This window comes from Carcharhinus amblyrhynchos, chromosome 20 (genome assembly GCF_965287045.1).
Source record: "Carcharhinus amblyrhynchos chromosome 20, sCarAmb.v2.hapA, whole genome shotgun sequence".
Classification (NCBI taxonomy): Eukaryota; Metazoa; Chordata; class Chondrichthyes; order Carcharhiniformes; family Carcharhinidae; genus Carcharhinus; species Carcharhinus amblyrhynchos.
The window spans coordinates 44,035,243-44,055,528 of record NC_137343.1 but is presented as its reverse complement, the minus strand read 5'-3'; the positions used below and the strand labels follow the sequence as shown (position 1 = coordinate 44,055,528).

Sequence of the window (20,286 nt, the reverse complement as noted above, 5' to 3'; positions counted from 1 at the left end):
GTGGACTTGGAAAGGATGTTTCCTCTTGCGGTTGAGTCCAGGACAAGGGACGCTGCTTTCAAACTAGATATCGCCTCTTTAGGACAACGGTGAGGAGAATGTATTTTTTCCTCTCTGAGAGTGTTGTGCAACTTTGGAACGCTTTGCATCAGGCGGCGGTAGAAGCGGAGACATCGAAAAATTGAAAGGCGGAAAGTAGATAACCTGTTGTTGCGTAAGAAATTCGGAGGTGATCAGGTGTAGGTGGAAATTTAGAAGATGAAACAAAGCGGTCAGAAATGATCATATCAAATAGTAGAACTGGTTAGACAGGCTGAATGGCCTACTTCTGCTCCTATTTTGTATATTCATATAAGTCTTGCATCTATTATTCGGGGTGTTGTGATGAATTCATAAATATATATCAGATAAATCTAATGGGTTTCTTGGATCTGTTTCACTAAAGAAAATATCGGACACAACAGATAAAATAGCTGTCTTCACAGAATGCCACGGTCACCAGATATGTGGAATGGGGATATCGTCTGGGAGTTTCCAATTGCAAAGCAATTTGTAAAGATGGTGTCTATTTAATGCCAAGATGCAGAACCAATTTCACCTTGCTGTTTAGGTAAGGAGTTTCTTCTGAAAGTCCAGCGGAGTTTCGGGGAGTTGGCTAGTGGTATTCTCACTGGACGAGAAATCCAGCAACCCAAGATAGTCACAATCCTGCCGCGGCGGGTGGTGAAGTTTGAATTCACTAAACATTTCGAACTTTTTTGCTGATTGTCGTAGAAGTCAATTTGATTCACTAATGTCCTTTAGGGAAGGAAATCTGCCGTCCTTACCTGGTCTGTCTTACAAGCGACTCCAGATACACAGCAATGCGTTCGACTCTTACATACCCTCTGAAAATGAGCAAGCTACTCAGTTCAAGGGCAATTAGGGACGAGTAATAAATGCTGAACCAGCCAGCGACGCTTCCACCCGATGGACGAATAAGTTCCTGCTGTGGAGTGGGAGGAGCTCAAGGACATTCCTGGTAGTGTGTGTGGAAATGCCTTTTGGACAGCTGCCAACGTCAGAAATATTTTAATGGCTCGGTTGAATGGGCATAGAAATGCTAAATGGGAATCAATCTGCAAAGAATGTGAGTGAACGCATTTGTGGAGGTCAAACAATGCAAGGGAATATCAAATGGTGGAAATATATAAAGAGGGGTTGAGGAATGAGAGACCTTGGGGCACATGTCCATAGGTTCTTAAACGTGCCAGGACAAAAGGACATGCCAATCAAGAAAGCTTGTGGAATGTTTCCCATTATTGGCGGAGGTATTCATTACAAAACTAAGGATAAAATAATGGAACTGCCTAAAATGCTGGTTTGGCCCCAGTTTGAATCATTTTGCACTGTTCTGGCCACGACGTTACTGGAAGAACAGTTGTTCTGAAGAGACTGCAGAGAAAATATAAAGTAATGTTGCCAGGTTGTGAAAATTGCAGATATGAGGAGAGATTGCAAAGGCGAGACTTGTTTCCGTTCGAACAGAGGAGAATAAAGGGTGAACTAACCGAGGCATACAAAATTATGAGGGGCCTTTACCGGTTAAACAGGAAATATTTTTTTCCCTTAGCTAATCAATTCCCAGAGGCATAGATTTACGTTGATTGGGAGAAAGATGACAGGGGACATGCGGAATATGCCCTTCACTCAAAAGGTCATGGGTTACTGGAACTCGCTGTCTATGTTGGTGGTTGAGGCAGAAATGCTCAACTCATTTTAACGGTACCAGAACCTACATCTCACGGTTTGTAACCTGCAGGGTCACAGACCATTGAGAAACTCTCAATCAGCGGCTCGTAACATTTTCTCTTTTTTCTGATGCAGATACGATGGGCTGAATGTCCTATTTCTGCGGTGTAACCTTTTCTATGATTCTGGGGGGAAAATATAGGGGACGTCTGTCGATTGCAAGATCTGCCCTTCAAACCGGCCTGGAAACATAAGGTTAAATCAAATCAATGCGGATGTTGGAAGCTGGAAAGAAAAACTAAAAATTCTGGGAAATCTCAGCATGTCCTGAAGCATCTGTGGAGAGGGAATAGAACTGATGTTTCCATTCAGGATGACATTTCGTCAGAGCTGAAGACAAGGAAAATCCAACCAGACTTTTACTATGATGGCGAGGGGGAGGAGAGAGAATGTGGAAAATAAAATAAGAAGATTACAGTAGTATCAAAATCCAGATCAACATTTCTCAATCCAGTGTCAGGATGAAAAATCCGAGGGTTCGATTTTAGGCGAAGACGCTGTTTCTCCACCATCGGCCGCTCCCCCCATCCCCCCACCCCCAAACACACACATACAAACACCCTCCTCACGCCTCCCCATTGTGCCGGGAAGAAAACTCCGATTATTGGTTCCCAGGCTTATTAAGTCGGCTACCCTGCAGCGACATTGCCGGCGGTAGCCTGCATTGTTTCAGAGTGGGTGCTCCGCCCTCCCTCGGAGGCAGTGCTGCCTAATCTGATGAGCTGACATCTCCGTCAGCTCGGAAGTACCAAGAACGAACACTGCTGTCAGCTATTTCCCCAAGAACAACAGTCATGTGAACTCAGAATTCAGCTCTATATTTGGGGCAGTCTAGCTGGGACACCCCAGCGTAGTCAAGGTTGCCCTCGCCTTCCCGCGTTGCAGTTGAAATAGTGGTGGAAAGGGAATAAGGTTCTTACATTGCTAGTGAATGCCCTGTTAAGGGCCTCAATAGACCGAAGCGAGGAGGGAACGTCAGGCTGACTGACACCCACGCAGATAGTAACCCAAGCTGGGAATCGAGCTCTGCGCCCTGGCGCTGTGAGGCAGCTGCGCTAACCACTGTGCCACCGTGCTGCCCTCATTAAGAGCTAGGGATTGTGTTCGAGCAAAGGGATTTTTGTGTTTGTTCTTGATATGGCAGCGTCCCGGGCAATACTACCATTTAATGAATAATCTTTTGAGAAGACAATGATGAGCTGCTTCTTGTTGACCCTCTTAACTCCATGCTTTTTAGGTGCACCACAGTGATGTTAGGGAGGAATTTTCTGGAATTAACCAACAAGAAAAAATAAACAGTGATTATAATTAAGGTGCGTTACTTGCATTCTGGTAATGTTCCGAAAGACCTGTTTCCCTTTTGCACGTTTGGAAGCTGCAGTCGAAAGAAACGAGGCCACTTGTTGCTGTACATTTTGGAGCACTTACATACTTTTCTCACTTCGTGCTGGCATTGGAGAATGTAAATATTCAAGGGCATTGATCGCGAGCCAAGCTGCTTTATCCTGAATAACATCGAGGTTCTTGATTGTTTCTGGAGTTGGGTTAAACCAGGCCTTCATCTATCCCGTGAATCAGCGTATGAATTTGGTGTACTCCCATGACATCACCTCTCATTCTCCTAAATTCTAAAAGATGCAGATCCAGATTCCTCAATTACTTCTCTTAGGGCAATGCTGCCATCTCAGGAATCAGTATAATGAAGCATTGTTGCACTGTCTCTGGCAAATCTATCCTGCCTTGTCAAAGAAGACCAAAACTGTATACATTAGCGTGGTCTCACCAAGCCTCCATACAATTGTACAAGATTTTTTTAACCAACACTCAAATCCTCTTCCAGCTATGGCCAACATGCCATTTGCCTTCCGAATTGTTTAATTCAACTGAATGTTAGCTTCCACTGATTTATGACCAAGGACATCCAGGTCCCTTTGGATATCAATTCCACTTTGTGGAAGAGTATCGAAGAATTCATCTCAGCTTCAACCTCAAGAAGACATAAGTTCTTTACACACCCACTCCAAAGCAAAATGTAATCTTTCCCTCTACCAAGATCAAGGAGAAACTCTCCCAAATATGAAACATTTCCCCTGTGTGGGAAAGACCTCTTATCTACTGCTGCCATTAACATAGAAACCCAACATGTCATTCCATCTGTGAGTGCCACCTTCAGACACTTAATGATAAGAGGGATTGGCGACCAGGACATCTGTGCTGATACTATGATCCTCATGTACAAAGCAGTCAGCCTCCAGTGGCTCAGATACCTGGACTAAATAAAGGTGCCACCTCAGTAGCCTGGAGTGGTACCATCAATGCTGTCTGAGATGAATGCTCCAAATCAACTAGGAAGACAGGCATACCAACAGCAGCGTCCTTGAAGGAGTTAAGACCACCAGAATCAAGGCCATGATCATCTGAAGCCAACTCCACTCAGATGGCCATGTGCTTAGCATGCCAGAGTCCTGATGGCCAAAGCAAATTTACTCTACCGATCCCAATGGAGGAACTTAAACAAGACAAAGGAAAAGGAAATGCTTCAAAAACACCCCAAATTCTTACCTCAAGAAATGTACCAGGGATGAAAATGGAGCGAAGATTTAAATCCCTGCACGACCCTTGTTCAAAAGAGACTAACCTGAAGGAGCCTCAAGAACACTCGAAAGCAAGAGGAGATCCCGAAAAAGAACCTGAGAAAGGAATGTCGGTGATTTCGAGTCCAAGGAGCAATGCCACCTCCCAGAAATACCTGCCAGATGTGGGGTCGGAGACGTGACACTAGGATTGTGTTCGTTAAACATGCAAGGACCCACAGTACTTGTTATTCCTTAGGTGGAAAATCATACTTATTAGCGAGTGATCACCAAAAAAAAAGATTCTGAAACTGTCTCCAGTTTACAAAAGTGCCTCCGCCCTTCCCGCAGCCAGGGCCAGCATTCTCCCTTCATCTATCCTGTCAATCACCGTATGAATTTAGTGTACTCCGATGACATCACCTCTCATTCTCCTAAATTCTAAAAGATGCAGATCTAGATTCCTCAATTACTTCTCTTAGGACTATGCTGCCATCTCAGGAATCAGTATAATGAAGCATTGTTGCACACTGTCTATGGAAAATCTATCCTGTCTTGTCAAAGGAGACCAAAACTGTATACATTAGTGCGGTCTCACCAAGCTTCCATACAATTGTACAAGATTTTTTTAACCAACACTCAAATCCTCTTGCAGCTATGGCCAACATGCCATTCGCCTTCCAAATTGCATGCTTCAACTGAACGTTAGCTTCCACTGATTTATGACCAAGGACATCCAGGTCCCTTTGGACATCAATTCTTCCCAATCTCTCACTATTTCAGAAGTACACTCAATCTGGTTTTACTACCAAAGTGAATAACTTCAATATTTCCACATTATATTCCATCAACTATATTCTTGCTCAGTCACTTGGCTGGTTTTTGAGTCTCTTTGCATCCTCCTCACAACTCACATTCTCATCTGAAACAAACATGGAAATGTTACATTTTGTTCCCAAATCCAAACCATGGATATTGATTGAAAAAATCTGGGACACAACTACTGCTCCTTCCGGCAACCCACTAATCACAATATGTCAACCTGAAGGTGAGCCATCTATTCCTATGGTTTTTTTGGAGCCTGATAACCACTTCCCAATCCATGCCAGAATATTACAGCCAAATCCAGTATGCCTTTTTGTATTTATTAATCTTCTGAGTGGGACCTCACACAAATCATTTCAAAATCCAAATACACCACAACCAACAGCTTCCCGTTACCTATTCTGCAATTTATAACGTCAAGAAAATAGGTTTTTCAAACATTCTTCCCATTCTAAATCCATGTTGGCGCTGCGCAATTCGACCAGGCTCATAGGTCAGTGCTTACACTTTTTCTTCTCTCTCCTTTCTTAAATAGTGAGGTTATATTTGATAACTTAAAATCTGCAGGAACTGCTCCAGAATTTATAGAATTTTGCAATCTCAATCAGGGCGGTGTGGTGCCTCGCATTGCAGCCTCACGTTGCCCAGGACCTGGATTCGATACCAGCCTTGGGTGACTGGCTAGGTGGAATGTGCGCGTTCTCCCCGTCTCTATGTGGGGTTCATCCCACAGTCCAAAGATGTGCAGTTAGCTGGATCGGCCATGCTAACATTGCCTTTTAAGCCCCAAGATGTGTAGGTTAGGGGATTAGTGGGGTAAGTGGGCTTTGAGTCTGGGTGAGATGCCCTGTCAGAGAGTCGGTGCAGACGCGATGGGCCGAACGACCTGTTTGAGCACTGTAAGGATTCTATGAAGTTGTGATTTTATTCCATGATTCAATGAACTCGCTATCCCGACAGCCACCTCTTTTGAACATATGGTCCAAATTGTCTTTCGGTTCAAATGAATTTCATTTAAACAAATTCATGTTTTTCTGATCGTGATACTTAAGCTGTCCGGTGGTTTCTGCTTATTCTACCACAACATGTAAACGGCAATGTAGCGTGGCGCTGTTGTCCTAGGCGGAGCTGTTCTAACGCAGTGTGTGTCAGTGATGCGGGTCGATTTCTATCTCGCAAAGTATTTTTCCTCACTTAAACCAATTTAAGACAAAGGTCGTTAACTTTAAACGCAATAACCTACTTAAAATCAGGCAACAAGGCGTTTTACTGACAGATCTCTGAACAATAGCGGAGGAGACACGATGCTGAGCAGCGCCGGGAGATGGCCGGAGTGTGACGGGGGAGTGGGGGGAGGTTGGTGGAGGGCGTGGGGTGCTTGAGGTACAGCAATTGGATGATTCCACAACTCTGGAACAGTCGGCACCGCAGCATTGATATTTCTGAGCTATTCTGTTCGCCCAGTCCATTAATTAATGCATCAAGTGGACATCTCCAGTTCCATTCCGTCATTTCAGATCAAACGCAAATTTTCTTCATGAAAATAACTATTATTAAATTGTTTAAGTTTAAAAGCCAATTCTGCCAATTAATTCACAGCTTCTTAATTATAATACAGGATAATCTTACTTAAATGCCTTTCATTCCAAATATTCATGTATGTCTGTACCTGCTCTTACCATAGGCACGAACATAAGAATGGTTCAGCCTTATCTTGTTTGTTTCTAAATGTAAATACTAAAAAGTAATATAATACGGCTAAGGTTATATACTTATAAAAGGTAAACTAAAAATGCAATGCATTTTAATTATCATGGGTTAGATCTCTTGCTATCTTTACCAGCACCCTGCTTGCCTGTTATTGAAGGCGCACCTTTCAATCTATTGTTTCATATTCTACTGCTGCAAAGTACATGCAGTAATTCTATTACGCAACGGAAGTTTGCTCTTCTTCCAAATTTCAATGCCATGTGTTTAAAAAGAATTATAAGAAGTTTAATTTACTTGTGTATTCTAAAATTAATATTGATTGGCCTAATATCTTCAGTTAGAAATAATGTAGGTTCAATATATCAAAACACTATCTTTTTGGCGTGCCTTATTTATTGTCGGTGCAACAAACTTGAAATAGTTGCCTTCAGGAAACTGCAAGTCACTTTTAAACTCGTTTCCTTTGGTACTGCCGGTTCCTTCATTAACTTTGGGCAGAGAATGATTGCGTTTCATAATTGAAAACCATCACCGACATTGTTTAGAGTTTGTGTTTTTGCTGGTCTTTGCAGCTTGCAATTTTACTTGCACCAATATATTTATGGCAGTCTGAAGTCAATCTACACAAAAAAAACTATGCACTGAAGGGAAATATTGATTTGCGATTTATGTGAATTTTATAAAGAACGATTCTTCTCTGAGTTCAAGTGAAAACTGAAAGGGCTCGAACAATTCAGCAGGTCTGTCAGCATCTATGAGAGAGAAACAAAGTTCACGGTACAACTCCATATGACTCTTCTTCCCAAAATCATTTTGGAATAAGAATCATATTGGACTCGAAACGTTAACTATTTCCTTCTCCAGATAAGTTGGCAGACCAGCTAAGTTTTTCAAGCACACTCTGCTTTTATTGGAGATTTCCAGCATCCGCAGTATTTTGACTTCAACTTAACTCAGCTGCTTTCGGTCAAAGGCCTCACAGAACCTGAAGATATGATTTGATTTTTTGATTTCATTTGATTTATTATTGTCACATGCATTGGTATACTGGGAAAAGTATGGTTTCTTGCGCGCTGTACAGACAAAGCATATCGTTCACAGAGAAGGAAACGAGAGGGTGCAGAATGTAGTGTTACAGTTGTAGCTGGGGGGGGGGAGCGAAAGATCAACTTAATGCAAGGTTCAAAAGTCTGATGGAAGCAGAAAATGCTTCGTAATATATCTTACCAATCAATTCAAATGATTGTATATTTTTAATAACAGCATGGTGCCGGTATCCGAAAGAGGATACTAGATGTGACCTAAAATTGTGTAACCAGGTAATTTAGAAACTCTCACATTAAGCGCTGTGAATTATTGTCAGAAACATCCACATCATGATCACCGCTATCCACACACTACAACATTCAGTCAGATCTACCTTGAAAATTATGTTGCAAGATTACTTCCACATGTGCGCATACGATTGGCGTCATTGACTTTACATAAATGCAGAACGCAACAAAAACAAACTTCACGATTCCTCACAATTAAAAATTTGCTTAGGAATTTTGTCCATGGAAGCAGATTGATCATAATCACAACGTTTGAGTTAATGGCAGTAATTTTATTGCATTGCGAGTATTTCCAACATTGCACTTTAACAGTTCAGGGTGAACACATTAAATACAGGCAGCGAGACCGAGTCAACAAACAGCCGATTGTGATGATTTATTTAAAATGTGCCTCTTTACTGCAGTTGATATTTTGTTAAACAAACATTGCTACTAAAATAAGGAATCAGCGCACAAGGTCTTGCAATCACATACAGCTGGATCTGGAGATGCTTGTTCGAAGTGGGTTTGCTTGAGTCTCGTGTTTGACCAGACACGAGTAAAGCTCGTTTGAGTTCCACTCTGAGGCTGACAGAGTCAGATAACTGCTCACACTGAACGTGTTGTCCGCCTCCTGCTGGATTCGACTGGTCTCAACCCCATTCCCTCTGACGCTGCCATCTACAGTCCATTCAATCTCCGCAGCGCCCGGGTTAAAACCGCTCACCAAACACGCCAGGGTCGCCATGTTCTTCGCTGTGATTTGATCCGATGAAGGCGGAAGGAGAGACACAGTGGGGCTCCGTGGATCTGAAAAGTGGATAAAACAATTAATATCCATTCTTAAATGACAAAAAGAGTCAGAATCAATGTTTTGCATTGTTGAAATCTTTGAAGATTGCACGTCACTGTACAAAGCTGCGGGGAAATTAACACAAGGAATCTTCATTAATGTTAATTGCACAGCCGCCGCCCCGAATAGTTTTGAACAATATATATTCTGTTAAGATATCCCTAATTTTTCTGCATGACTAGAAACACATGCAATATCTTAAGTAGAAACTGAATCTTAGCGAAAATGAATGCAGAACATAGCATTGATGTGTTCAAAGCTAATGATCGGCATTAGGAGTAAATCTTGGAACAAAGTTGGGAGTAAAGATAATTAAACACATAACATTTGATTCTAAGCAGTGTACTGCTCAACAAACTATGAAGAACTTTCTAGTTTGCACTTCTTTTCACAGAAATGTAACATTGGGCTAATATCTGGAGTACTCTACATTCACTGCCATTGCCGGTTTGCACCTTCTCAGCTTGCACCAGGTTTCTCACCAGTTCTCACAGTCATTTCCCCACAGCCCCAATCCTGGTCCGACTATAATGTGTAATCCTGCAGGAGACTGTTCCATTACATTCCGAATAATCTATCTGGAACATCACTGGTCTACAGCGTCACAAGTGGAAACTTTTCAACAAACTAAAAAACAGTTTCCTACAAATAACGCTGCTATGTAAACAGGTATATCCACGTTATATAATAATAATCGAACAACAGTCTCAGTGTACAAACAATGCAACCAATGTGACTTGGCCAATAATTTATCTCTCAACCAATATGGCTTCAATCGATTAACTGCTGATTGAAGTTTGTGGGTCTTTGTTCTGCGGAAATAAGCTATTCCGTTTCTTACAAGCATGGCTGACATGAAAACAAACTACACACAATTGACTAAAACAGGTTCGGATAGCCTGAGGTCGTGATGGGCGCCATGCTAATGCAAGTTCTTTGATCTTATTCTTAAAGAGAAATATTCCCATGATGGTAACAGTGAATTTTTACCCCGGGTACTATGATTGAAGACAGAATGTCACAACCTGCTGACTGTTTGACTCACCATTCACGCCAGGCGGTACAAGAACCAGCTGAAATGCCCGACTCCCGGTATTTTTTTTATTTAATGTAAAGCAAAGGACAAAATGGTGAAACGTTACTGCATTTTCCCCAATTCTATAATTAGATGCCGCAGAAACAATCCATTGCTGTCCAGAGAATTTCGCTTTGGGACATACAAGGTTGCCTTACGTTTTTGACACAATAATTGGGAGACTGAACCGTTCAATCTGACAAGTGCATTTAACCCCGCTTATCGGAGTTTTATAATATTCCAGAATTGAACTGAGCATCATAATACAGAAATATCTGAAATCCCATGGGATTATTGAGCAATCATTGCCATTCGTATAAATCTGCGCAAAAATGCGTCGACACCAAGGGCTGTATTATTGCCGGAATTACAGAGCATTTTCCCTTTTCTATCTTATCCTTATCACCGTGATACCGCCGGGCAAAAAAAAAGTCACAATGCGATGGAGTACGCGAATTTTCTGGAATACAAATCCTCTCAGGCTGATCACAGAACCAGGGGTCAGGTTCAACTGAGTGAATAAAAAAGCAGGTGCAGCAATCTGAACGCCTGATGCGAGATATGCGCATGCAATTCATCAAGACGGAAGCTAATGAGCCAGTGGCATTTTAAGGAAGTAGATGTAATGTCGGTTACAAATGTTTGTTATTCGGTTATGCCGAAAATAGAAGAGCGCTGAGTATTATCGCCACCCGATCGCTGGTATTTTTATTGTATTCTGCGGGCGGGGGAGGGAGGTGGTATGGATTGTTGAACATATTTTGTTTTCCTCCGAACATTTTCCTTGAGTTTGGAGACGAGATTGAGTTGCAGCAAGTTGTCACATTAATGTTACCAATCCGAGAATGGGGGTTAAAGTGCAGTTTTGCTGTAAGTGGAATGATTTTGCAATTTAGCCTGTTCACCGGCGCTATCCGTCTAAAAAACTTTGGCGGGGTTCTTAGAATCTTGGAATTCTGGGACACAGAGTGAGGCCAAACGCATTCTTTGAAACGAGCGCGCACTGAGTCAATTTGCTACATATTTGTGTTTATTTCTTCGAATATTTCTCCATTTCACCATGATTCTGCTGGCCCTATTAATACAGGTAAGATGCAGCAGTGCGAACAGCCCCTCGGCCAAACACTATATGCTATCGTGCCACTGTTGCTCTCTCGCAATGAAATTCAATTCGCAAGTTATCAACTGACCGGAAGGTGGAAATTTCAACTTCCATCTCTCTGGTAAAATACTTTCATTGCATTCTGGGGTTAGGTGGGGTATGGAATATTGAGAATCTTTTTTTTCTGAATGGTTTCACTCACATTGGGGACGAGATTGAGTTGCAGCAAATTATCACATTAACGCTACCAATCCGAGAATGGGGATTAATGTGCAGTATTGCTCTAAATGGAATTATCTTTTGATTTTGTAATTTAGCCTTTTAACCGGGCGCTATCCATCTCAAAATCTCTGTAGAATTCTTAAAACCTTGGAATTCTGGAACACAGAATGAGGCCAAACGCCTTCTTTGAAAAGAGCGCGTCCTGAGTCAATTTCCTACATAACTGAGTTTCATTCTTCGAATATTTCTCCATTTTACCATGGCTCTGATCGCCTTATTAATACAGGTAAGATGCAGCAGTGCGAACAGCCCCTTGGCCAAACAATCTATTCTGTCCCGTCCCTTCCGCCCTCTTCCAATCAGAATCAATCGATGTTCTCAGACTATGGACTGGTCGGAAAGTGGGAATTTCAGCTTCCATCTCGCTGAAAGCATATGGAGCAAATTTCCGCCAGAGCATTCAGGAAGATCCCAATGAACATAGTTCCACTCTCCCTCTGTCCTAGTTAAAACCGGGTGGTATGGTCTCATCTGAGAAAAGATTGTCCAGGACACGTTTAAAAGCCTAGATATTGTCGCACTGGTCGCACTGACAAACTTCCGCGCGGCACATGACACTGGATCACCAGCTCTGTCTAAATGTATTCAAATGACAGTAGCCGTGATTTGCTATAATGTAATCAGTCAAGCCAACATGTTTAAAGTGTTTTTTTTCAGTGTCCGCAGCAATGCGGTAAATAATTTACTTACTGCCCAGGTTCAGCTTTGTTCCTCTCCCGAAGGTGGATATTCCGCTCTTAACTACAGCACAGTAATAATCGGCGGCGTCCTCCGATTGAACGTTGGTGATGGTTAAATGCATCTGGTTACTCGATGAGTCCACAGACCCGGCGAATCGATCTGGAATACCCGAAGCCATACCATCGTACTCGGACCAAACAAGCACAGGGGCTCTGTCGGGTTTCTGCCAGTACCAGCTCGTGTAGTAGCTGCCAATGCTGCCTCCGGACATGGTACAGGTGATCTTGACAGACTTTCCCGGGGACGTTGAGATGGATCCTGGCTGGGTCAGGACAATATCTCCGATGGTACCTGGTGAAATAAGTTATTGACCTGTCAGGCTCTACAATTGTTTACATTGTTTGCAACTCAGTTCCGTTAAAGTCAAGCATAGACAATAAATGCAGTAAAAATAACAACAAGAGTGAAAGTTAACGCAACACCTACTGTGAAAACAGAGCATTAGTGCGGCAAGAACTCGAACAGTCATGGTGAAGGTCCTAGTGAGGGTCAGACTGAAATACTTCTTGACACAGTGCGTTCCTGGGCTCTTTATAAAGCTCTCCTAAAGAGGCTGCAACCTTGACAACGTCATTGAATATTAAGTATGCATGCACAACCCCGTCATCTAAAGCGGGCAATAGGATTTCGTGTCCTGAGTTGACTGCTATTTGCATAGGCGTACGTCAGCTATTTTAGAAACAAAATTTCAAAAAATAGTTTTCAACCCGTGAATAAATGAATACCAGAAAAATGAAATGGCGGGTAAAACACGGGTGACTGCGTGACCAGCGTATTTGAGTTTTAGAAGCCTGAGCAGGACAATAAAGCGGAAAAGCTGGGGGCAATAAACTGGTTTGTGACTGTATGATTCCGCCCAAACTCGAGTTGGAAAAGCAGAGTGCGAATTGAGTTTGAGCATAGCGAGAAATTAAAGAGGTTGAGCAGTGTCCTTATTGACAACACACAATAGATAGATGAGCGGATGGACAGAGAGACAGGGCGATAGATAGATAGAAAGATAGATGGATAGAGGGTCGGACGGTTAGGACGGATAGAAAGAAAGAAAGAAAGAACAGATATGTAGGTAGGTAGGTGGAAAGACACACAGGCAGATAGATAGAGAGAGATAGACAGACAGGCAGATAGATAGAGCAAGACAGAGAGAGAGAGGAGACAGACAGGCAGACAGTGAAGGATGGAAAATGCACAGGAATATTTGATGTCGATTGCACCTTGGGTTGTTCGTGAACTGCCGGGCATGGTATCCTTGGTGAATTAAGTGTTCTGAGAAAAACATGGGCGATGAGATGAAGTTTTATTAATCGGCCTGGGAGGGATACTTTTTGCCACACGAGACTGCGAGTTTATTATGTCAACACTTTGAAGAATGAATTGTGAAAAGTCAAATGAAGCAGTTGTTCATTAAAATTGTGATAGTTAGAGAAGCTTCAAGATCAGGCACGGATTGTACCCTTGTCGTAGAAAATATTATACTAAATTCCGTTTGTACCTAGTTTGAAAATACAGCCTAACATTCACAACAAATACATAAGTATTCATAGAATCATAAAATCCCTGCAGAAGCAGGCTGTTCGGCCTATCAAGCCTGCATCGACAGCAATGCCCCAGGTCCATAACCTCATCCATTTACACCACCAATTCCTGGACAGGATAGGACAATTCAGCGTGGCCAATCCACTTAACTTGCACATCTTTGGATTGTGGGAGGAAACTGGAGCATCAGGAGGAATCCCACGCAGACACAGGAGACCTCCACACAGACAGTCACCCAAGGGTGGATTTGAATCCGGATCGCTGGAGCTGTGAGGCGGCAGCGCTAAAAACTGTGCCACCGTGTCACCCTTAAAAACTAACAATAAACTAATAATAGTTAATGATGCCACAATCTTCTGTTTTTCTCCAGATGAACACCCGGCTGGGGGCTGATTGATTTAGTTAGCTGGGATACCTCGCACATGTATTAGAACAATGCCAACGGCGCCTGCTCAACTCCTGTTCTGACTCCGGTGGACTGGGGACCTGCCGTCTGCCCCTGCACCCGAGAGTGAAGACAATGGCAAACCACCACTGACAAAACCTGCCATGGAAACGGCTCAGACCAAAGCATCAGCAGACAATGGGCCAAGGTTCTGCTTTCTACAGAGGACAGATGGACAACTGAACAGGGGAGGTGCCGGAGCATGAAGAAATAGCGAATGTGTCAGCCCTGTTCAGGAATAGGTGTATGGAAATTTCTAATATATATGGACCGGACAGTTGGTAAATAAGACTTCACAAAGGCAGACAATCCAAAATAATTCAGTTTATTTGAAGTGAGCCAGCACGGGTTTGTGAAAAACAAGTTGCTTTTGACTAATAAATTCGCATTTTCTCAGTAAGCAGCAAAATGTTTGATGAAGTGAATGCAGTGCATGCTATTGATGTAGATTTTATGAAATCCTTTGGCAAAGTCCCACATAAATGGTTGTTTAACAAAACTGAGGATCATGGAATAGGAGGGTTAGTTTCACGTTGGACTTGTAAAAGATGCCTTGAGGACAGAAAAGAATAAATTGTACGTTTTTTTAAGAATGGGGGATGATAAATATTGGTGTTTCCTCGCTGTCAGTGCTGAGAAAGTTGGCCACGATATAAAACGTCAAGGGGTGGCAAACAGTGAGGATGATCACAATTCACTGCAACAACGCATAGATAGCGACAGGAATTCACAGACAAGAGATTGATGAAATTTAATGCAGGTATATGTGCTGGTGAATTTTGCCAGAAGAGATAGAGCGAGTCAATACATTTTTACTTTAATTTCAGTAGCGGGGTGCAGACATCGTGGCCTCGGTCTGTATTTATTACTCAACCCTAATTAACCCTGAGAAGGGTCTTTACGTAGACATGATTTACGATATACTTGAATTCCACAGGTCTAAATGTTGTGTAGGGCTGAGTGTTTCTGAGCATATTCAGAGATAGGTTGCTTTTCTTTCCTTCATGGAGTGTGGACACGGATGTCAACGCCAGCATTTGTTATCATAAATACATAAGAAAATAAGAACTGGGGGCAACAGTAAGCCATCTGGCTCCTCAAGCCTGCTCCGCCATTCAATTAGATCAAGGCTGATCTTCTCATGGACTCCGCTCTCCTTATCTGCTCACTCACCATAAACCATAATTCCTCTTGCTGTTCAAAATTTATCTATCCTTGCCTTAAAAACGTTCAAAGAGGTAGCCTCAGTGGGCAGAGAATTTCACAGATTCACACATCTTTGGGTGAAGAAGTTCCTCCTCAACTCAGTCCTAAATTTTCTCCCCGTATTTTGCGGCCATGTTCCCTCGTTCTAGTTTCATATGCCAGTGGAAACAACCTCCTTACTTCTATCTTATCAATTCCTTAATAGTCTTACATGTTTCTATAAGATCTCCCCTCGTTCTTCTGAATTCCAATAAGCATAGTCCCAGTCTACTCAGTCTGTCCTCATAAGCCAAACCTCTCAACTCCGGAATCAAACTCTTGAATCTCTTCTGTACCCCCCTCCAGTGCCATTATATCCTTTCTCGAGTAAGCAGAACAAAACTGTACACAGTCCTCCGTGTGTGGCCTCACCAGCACCGCATACAGCTGCAGCATAACATCAATGTTTTCAAATTCCATCCCTCTAGCAATGAAGGACAAAATTTCATTTGCCTTCTTAATATCTGCTGCATCCGCAAACCAACTTTTTGTGATTCATACACAAGGTCACCAGGTCCCTCTGCACAGCAGCATGCTATAATTTGCTGCCATTTAAATAATTTCCTATCAAAATGGATGACCTCATATTTACCAACATTCTACTCCATCTGCCAGAACCTTGCCCACTCACTTAGACTATCTATATCCCTTTGCAGACTTTCAATGTCCTCTACACACTTTGCCATACAACTCATTTTTGTGTCATATGTGAATTCTGACGCATTGCACTTGGTCCTCATCAATGTAAATTGTAAACAATTGCGGACCCAACACTGATTCATGAGGCAACCAAGTAGTTATTGATTGAGAATCAGAAAAACATCCATTTAACCACCGCCCCCCCCCCCCCCCCACACCGCTTTGCTTGCTGTTTGTTAACCAATCCTCTACCAATGCTAATTCATTACCCGTAACACCATTCACATTTATACTATGCAGCAGCCTTTGGTGCGGCACCTAACCTAATAGAATCATAGAACCATGGATAATTACATCTCAGAAAAAGGCCTTTTCGTCCTTCTTTTCTGTGCCGGATCATTTCTTTTTGCCTAGTCCCACTGACCTGCATTTGGACCATATTTCTCCAGACCCCTCTCATCCATGAACCCCTCCAAGTTTTTCTTAAATGTTAAAAGTGTCCCCGCATTTACCACTTTATCCGGAAGCTCATTCCACACTCCCACCACTCTCTGCATGAATAATACACCCCCCCCCCCTTATATTCCCTTAAAACTTATCTCCTTTCACCCTTAACCCATAAGGTGGAGACAGAAAAGCAATTCCAATTTTCTGATGGTACAATGAGCAGCAGATACAGATTTAGGGATTTAGGCAAAAAGTACAGGGAATGTCTGACGAAGGCTTTTTTCTCCTCCAGCCTCAGTGGAAAAAGCCTGCTTGCATTCATTCTATCCATACCCATCAAAATCTTATACACCTCTATCAAATCTCCCCTCATTCTTCTAATCTCAATCTCTCTCTGTAACACAGCTTCTCAAGTCCCGGCAACATCCTTGTGAACATTCTCTGCACTCTTTCAACCTTATTTACATCCTTCCCGTCACTAGGTGACCAAAACTGTACACGATACTCTCAGTTCGCCCTCACCAATGCCTTATATAACCTTACCATAAGACTCCAACTTTTATACTCGATACTCCGATTTATAAAGGTCAATGTACCAAAAGCACTCTTTACGACCCTATCTACCTGTGACGCCACTTTTTGGGAGTTCTGTACCTGTATTCCCAGATCCCTCTGTTAGGTAAACGTACAGGGTAAATGGTAGGACTCTTCCAAATGCAATACCTCACACTTGTCTGCGTTAAGTTCCATTTACCATTTTTCAGCCCATTTTTCTAGTTGATCAAATTCCCTCTGCAAGCTTTGAAAACCTTCCTCACAGTCCACTACACCTCAAATCTTTGCATCATCAGCAAATTTGCTGATCCAACTTACCACATTAACATCCAGATCATTGATATAGATGACAAACAACAATGGATCCAACACCGATCTCTGCGGCACACCACTCATCACAGGCCTCCACTCAGAGAAGAAATCCTCCACAACCATTGTCTGTCTTCTTCCATTGAGCCAGTCTCTAATCCAATTTACAAACTCCCCATGTATACCGAGGGACTCAATCTTCCTAACTAACCTCCCATGAGGGATCTCATCAAAGGTCTTCTGGATTTTTTCATTTGATTTATTATAATCACATGTATTAACATACAGTGAAAAGTATTGTTTTTGCGCGCTATACAGGCATAACAAAACGTTCATAGAGAATGAAAGGAGAGAGTGCAGAATGTAATGTTAGTCATAGATAACATAGAGAAAGATCAACTTAATACAAGGTAGGTCCATTCAAATGTCTAACGCCAGCAGAGAAGAAGAAGCTATTCCTGAGTCATTTGGTACATGACCTCAGATTTTTGTATCTTTCTGGAAATCCAGATACACCACATCCACAGGTCCCTCACTGAAATCTTCCCAAAGAATTTTAACACATGAGTCAAACATGACCTGCCCTTCATGAACCCATGCTGTTTCTTCCCAATGAATGTTAAGCTAACCGGCCTGTAGTTACCCGCCTTTTGTCTATCTCCTTCTTTAAACAGTGGCGTCGCATTTGCTGTTTTCCAATCTGCGCAACTGCAGAATTACGCTCACTGACCATAGCCCTACATATTTTCCATCTTGATGCATTTAGATAATATCTTCTTTCAGTTATTATTGAATCGTAGTTCATCACTCAGTCTGCCATTGCAATGTAGATCTTAAAACCTCGCCTTGGATTACCACACCCGCCCCCTCCCCGCATTTCAGTTTCTATCACAAATTACTTTAAATTTTTGGATTCGAGCTTTCTGCCTCTGGAAACAGTTTATTTCCATTTTCTCCGTCAAACTCAGTCAAGAAGGCCTCAATCCAATCTCTCCTTAACTAGATCTGCTCCGAACAGAACATCCCAATTTTACCTAATCACTTTGTTTTTCGCGCCTTTCAAATGAATTAGTCGTCATGGGGTCCCGTCTAAATTAAATTAATATCTAATGCTCACAACATGACGATACTGCATTCACATTATTTTAATAATGCTTTTAAAGAGTCGGGTATTCAGCTACAAATATCAGCGAGATGGCAGTATCTGCTTTTCAATGCCTGTCCTTGGAAACCGCAGACAACAGGAGGATGGGGAGAGTAAAGCACGGAGAGAGACCCGCGTGGAGTGAGCAAACACAGGACCACGGAGATAAAATGAGATTGGTGAGTGAACCCGAGCAGATCCCGATCACAAGGGAAGGAGAAAACAGCGGAAACGAGAGACGAACCGAGAGAGAAGGTGCACGATGCGGCAGAGCAACTCTGCGATCTTCTCTGACCTGCTTACTCCTGAAAGGCGTACCCTGGAAAGCTGGGCCAGCGTTGCACACCGGGCGGAAGCTCTCTGCGGGCCCTCGCGCATTATGTTCTTGACGCTAGGCCAAACCTAAGCAACAAGAATTGATAGCTGAGGACAAAATAATAAATATCAAATGGTTTATGTGAATAATTGTGGCGCATAAAAAGACCAATGTCATGAAGTTAACATTATGATTAAATGTGATATAATTAAAGGCAGATGTTCCTTTTACTGCTGAGATGTCAAATAAGAGATTCCTATCACATTTCTGCTCACCAAGAATATGTGATGCAACACTGCCGCCTACTGGTGTACTAACATATGACACAGCGATGATATAGCTGCCTATTGGTGCAATATTGTATGACATAGAGATGACATGGCCCCCTTGGAACCAACCGGTTCGAAGTAAATCATTTGCTTATTTTTTGCATTTGTGACTTCAAGAGTGAGATCTATCTGCTGAGGTCTAAATTCATATCTGACCAACGAACATCTGCTCCAATGTCATCGGCTGTCAGGCATAAATGGGTCATTTTCTGATTGGCAGGATGTGACGAATAGAGTCCCGCAGTGCCTGTGCTGAGGCTTCAACACTTTGCAATTTATATCAGTGATTTCAATGAGGGAGTGAAGGCACAGTCGCTAAGTTTACACATAACACAGTGATAGGTAAGAAAGTAGATTGTGAAGAGAACGTAAGCAGGTTGCAGACGACGTGGATAGGTTGCGTAAGTTGCCAAAAAATTTAGCACATGGACTCTAATGTGGGAAAGTGTGAATTTGCTCACTTAAACAGGAATTTTTTTAAAATGATTATTGCATCAATAAAATATCTGCATAATTCAGAGGTTTGGTGGGATATAGATTTTTAATGCCTGGGTGATAAACGTTAGTCTACAGACACAGAAAGTAACTAACATGGTTAAGGGAATTAGATCCTTTCTTATGAAAGGAACACGAAAGTGAGGATGTTATGCTTCAGTTATACAGGGCAACAGTGAGGACCAATCTCGAATATTGTGTGTAGTGTTGGTCTCCTTATTTAAGGAAGGATGTAAATGTATTAGAGAAAGTTGAGATGAAGTTTAGTAGATTGATATGTAGATACAGCGGGAGGTCTTATAAAGAAAGGATTGACAGACTGGCTTCTTTCCACTGGGATTTAGGAGAGTGAGGGGTGATTTGATTGAAGGATATAAGGTGCTGAATGATCTTGACAGAGTGGACTTGGAAAGGATGTTTCCTCTTGCGGTTGAGTCCAGAACAAGGGACGCTGCTTTCAAATTAGATATCGCTTCTTTAGGACAATGGTGAGATTTTTTTTTTAATTCTCTGAGAGTTTTGTGCAACTTTGGGACGATTTGCATTAGACGGTGGTAAAGA

General features: G+C 42.3%; 1 protein-coding gene across 1 annotated transcript; it reads right to left on the bottom strand.

The window, feature by feature from the left end:
- Nucleotides 1-8,500: 8,500 nt before the first annotated feature.
- Nucleotides 8,501-12,734, bottom strand: LOC145356117 (immunoglobulin lambda-1 light chain-like). The gene is made up of 3 exons (XM_080208727.1): nucleotides 12,686-12,734; nucleotides 12,215-12,556; nucleotides 8,501-9,022 (listed from the first exon to the last, which is right to left on the bottom strand). Exons 1-3 carry the CDS (start codon nucleotides 12,732-12,734, stop codon nucleotides 8,700-8,702), a joined length of 714 nt encoding a protein of 237 aa, XP_080064853.1. The 3' UTR covers nucleotides 8,501-8,699.
- Nucleotides 12,735-20,286: the final 7,552 nt, after the last annotated feature.